Source organism: Maniola hyperantus, chromosome 25 (genome assembly GCF_902806685.2).
Source record: "Maniola hyperantus chromosome 25, iAphHyp1.2, whole genome shotgun sequence".
In the NCBI taxonomy this organism is placed as follows: domain Eukaryota; kingdom Metazoa; phylum Arthropoda; class Insecta; order Lepidoptera; family Nymphalidae; genus Maniola; species Maniola hyperantus.
In genome coordinates this window covers 3,551,134-3,553,946 of record NC_048560.1, presented here as the reverse complement: position 1 = coordinate 3,553,946, position 2,813 = coordinate 3,551,134, and the positions used below count along the sequence as shown (strand labels likewise).

At 31.8% G+C, this 2,813-nt stretch overlaps 1 protein-coding gene across 1 annotated transcript; it reads left to right on the top strand.

Moving 5' to 3' along the window:
* The first annotated feature begins 259 nt into the window (after positions 1-259).
* On the top strand, positions 260-2,492 carry LOC138404088 (uncharacterized). The gene is made up of 2 exons (XM_069507294.1): positions 260-522; positions 602-2,492. Exon 2 carries the CDS (start codon positions 685-687, stop codon positions 1,819-1,821), a length of 1,137 nt encoding a protein of 378 aa, XP_069363395.1. The 5' UTR covers positions 260-522; positions 602-684; the 3' UTR covers positions 1,822-2,492.
* Positions 2,493-2,813: the final 321 nt, after the last annotated feature.

The following is a 2,813-nucleotide window of genomic DNA, read 5'->3' as shown; positions in this document are numbered from 1 at the left end:
GGGATTTGCACATTTCGAATAAGCAATCGTAATCGGCGAAACGATACGACGACGGAGGTAAGTTGGTAGGTACCACAGAGTTTTATATAAGGTAAGAAATGGTATTTCATTACTACCCATCTCTAAATACCTACTTGTGTACCTTTAATGAGCTTATCATTTTGCGAAAGTATTTTGTCAAATAAAAATTGTTATTGATGTAGGACCTAAATCTTATAAGCTTTTGGTAAATCCAATAAAGAAAATAAATATATATAAATGACCTTAGGAAGCCCATTTATTTCTCTTCATTTATTTGTCTATGTCAATGTCATCACTTATCTATGTCTATGATCACATAATTTGAATCTGCCGCGCATTGACCCGAGAGAGCTGTCAAGTGTCAACTGTCAGGTTGTTATTTTTATAAAAACGTTAGCTGTGCGAGTGAATTTCGAATTATAATATAAAATTAGAATTTAAAGTTTAAACAATACCTAATAACAGTGAAATAATAGCTTCAATTGTTGTTTCTCTTTACAGGTAAGATAATCTGTAACAACTTATGTGTTTGGTTCTTGTAAAATGTCAGGTCGTTAATAAAACATAATCCTCTTTACAGAGCAACGCAAGATCTTTTATTTCACAAGAGTGTTTATAAACACATTATAAAACAACAATTCTATAGCTATTTTTTGCAAGAACATGGAGAAGTTAAGATTGGAATTTGTTGTAAAAAAATCGATGGATGATCCGAAATCAAATGTCATCTGCTTAACATCAATAACTAATAATAATCGTACCTTCTTAATGCCGGAAGAATTCCAACCAGCAAAACTGCACGACACATTGATAAAAACTCAAACATTTCAAAAAGTAAAAACCACACTACAAAAGAGAAATGATAGAAGACAAGTTTGGTTTACACTAACACCAGAGATATGTGGTACCTACATAGATGAAGATGGAAACATGCAGTTTAAAGGATATTTGCTAGAGGAATCAACACAAGAAACGCGGACACTGCCCTCTACTTCTGGAATTTCAGAAGAGGCTTTGACGAGAATCTTAGAGAATTTTGCTGAAAAAAAGAATTCATCGAAGTCCGACAATATAAAAAAGCTGACAGAAAAAATTGTATTAGAGAAATTCAATAATAAGATGTCAAATGTATCACAATGGATGGCTATTTTTGAATCAGAATGTATTCGTGTTGGTATAGAAGAAGACACTAAGAAAATTGAGGCCTTGAGATTATTCTTAGAAGATTCATGCCTCGATTGGTACAGTTCAAGACTCATAAAATGTACAGTAAACTCGGAATGGTCAACGTGGAAGGAAAACTTCTGTGAAACTTACGCAGACAGGGGATGGTCGCCAGTGAGATACGCAATGCTATTCAAATATAGACAAGGATCATTACTGGAATATGCTTTGAAAAAGGAAAAACTTTTATTAGAAGTTAATAAATCAATGGATAATACCACGTTAATTGATTTAATTGCCACCGGGCTCCCAAATTTTATTGCAGACAAAATCAATAGAACTAGCTTAAAGGAGACTAAGGATTTGTTTAATAATATCAGGGGCTTGGAACATCTAGTGAATAAAAAGAATTCGGGAATAAAAATGAAAGGTTTAGAAAATAAAATTAAAGACCGAGATGGAAGTTACAAACCATGCAGAATTTGTGAGAAAGAAAACAAAGGCAACCGTTATCACTCCGAATCTTTGTGTTGGTATAAAAACAAAAATAATGATAAACAAAAAAGAGATCAGATAAAAACAGTTAATAATTCAGAGTTAGAAACAGAATTAAACGAAATAAATCCAAAAAACTAGTGATCCCGCCATTAATCAAAATTAAATTGTTATTAAATGATTCCTTAGAAATAACAGGGATTTATGACTCTGGATCAAACGTTTCTTTAATAAATTCTAGATTACTATCTTTGAAACCTAATAACAATAATATTGCAATTGAAAATGCAAACTTAAAAACGATTAATGGCGTGAAAAAAACTAAAGGAATAGTAACATTAAAGATAAAGATTTTTGAAATGGAAAAAAAAGCTAATGTTTTTGTGATTGATGAAGAAAACTTTGATTATGACTTTTTAGTTGGTCTGGACTGCATAAAAGAATTTCATCTGATTCAAAATGAGAAGTTAGAAATTACTCAGGGTACAATCAACCTCAAAATAGATAATAATAAAGAAGAAGTAAGCCTAAAAACCAAAAGAATACCATCGGACATTTCAAATAGTAAGATTGAGGAAAATTATATTAAAAATGTGGAGGTCCTGAATAAAACTAAGGATAAATATACAATAAACTTCAATGAACATGTAGAAGAGACTAGTTTCATTATTTCTGTCAATCATCTGGATGTTCAAAAGCAGGCAGAGATAGAGGATTTAATATGCAAATATAAACCTCTTTTTGCTAAGGATAAATATGATATAGGCACTGTGAAAGGCTATGAAGCACATATTGATTTATTAATTGATAAATACTGTAGTAAAAGACCTTATAGGTGCACTATTGAAGACAAAAAAGAAATTGAACAGCAAGTATCTAAGTTATTACAGGAGAACCTAATTGAAGAGTCCTGCAGTCCTTTTGCTGCGCCAGTAACACTGGCCTATAAAAAAGAAGAAGGGAAAAGATCAAGACTATGTATAGATTTTCGTGAATTAAATAAAATTGTGGTTCCTCAAGCGCAGCCGTTTCCACTTATAGAAGACTTGATGGTAAAGACTGCAAAGTGTAAATACTTCTCAACACTAGATATAAATTCAGCCTTCTGGTCCATTCCTTTGAAGATCGAAGAC

Excerpts from the sequence above, each read along its gene's own strand:
- LOC138404088 (XM_069507294.1), top strand. The coding sequence starts at position 685 with ATGGAGAAGTTAAGATTGGAATTTGTTGTAAAAAAATCGATGGATGAT.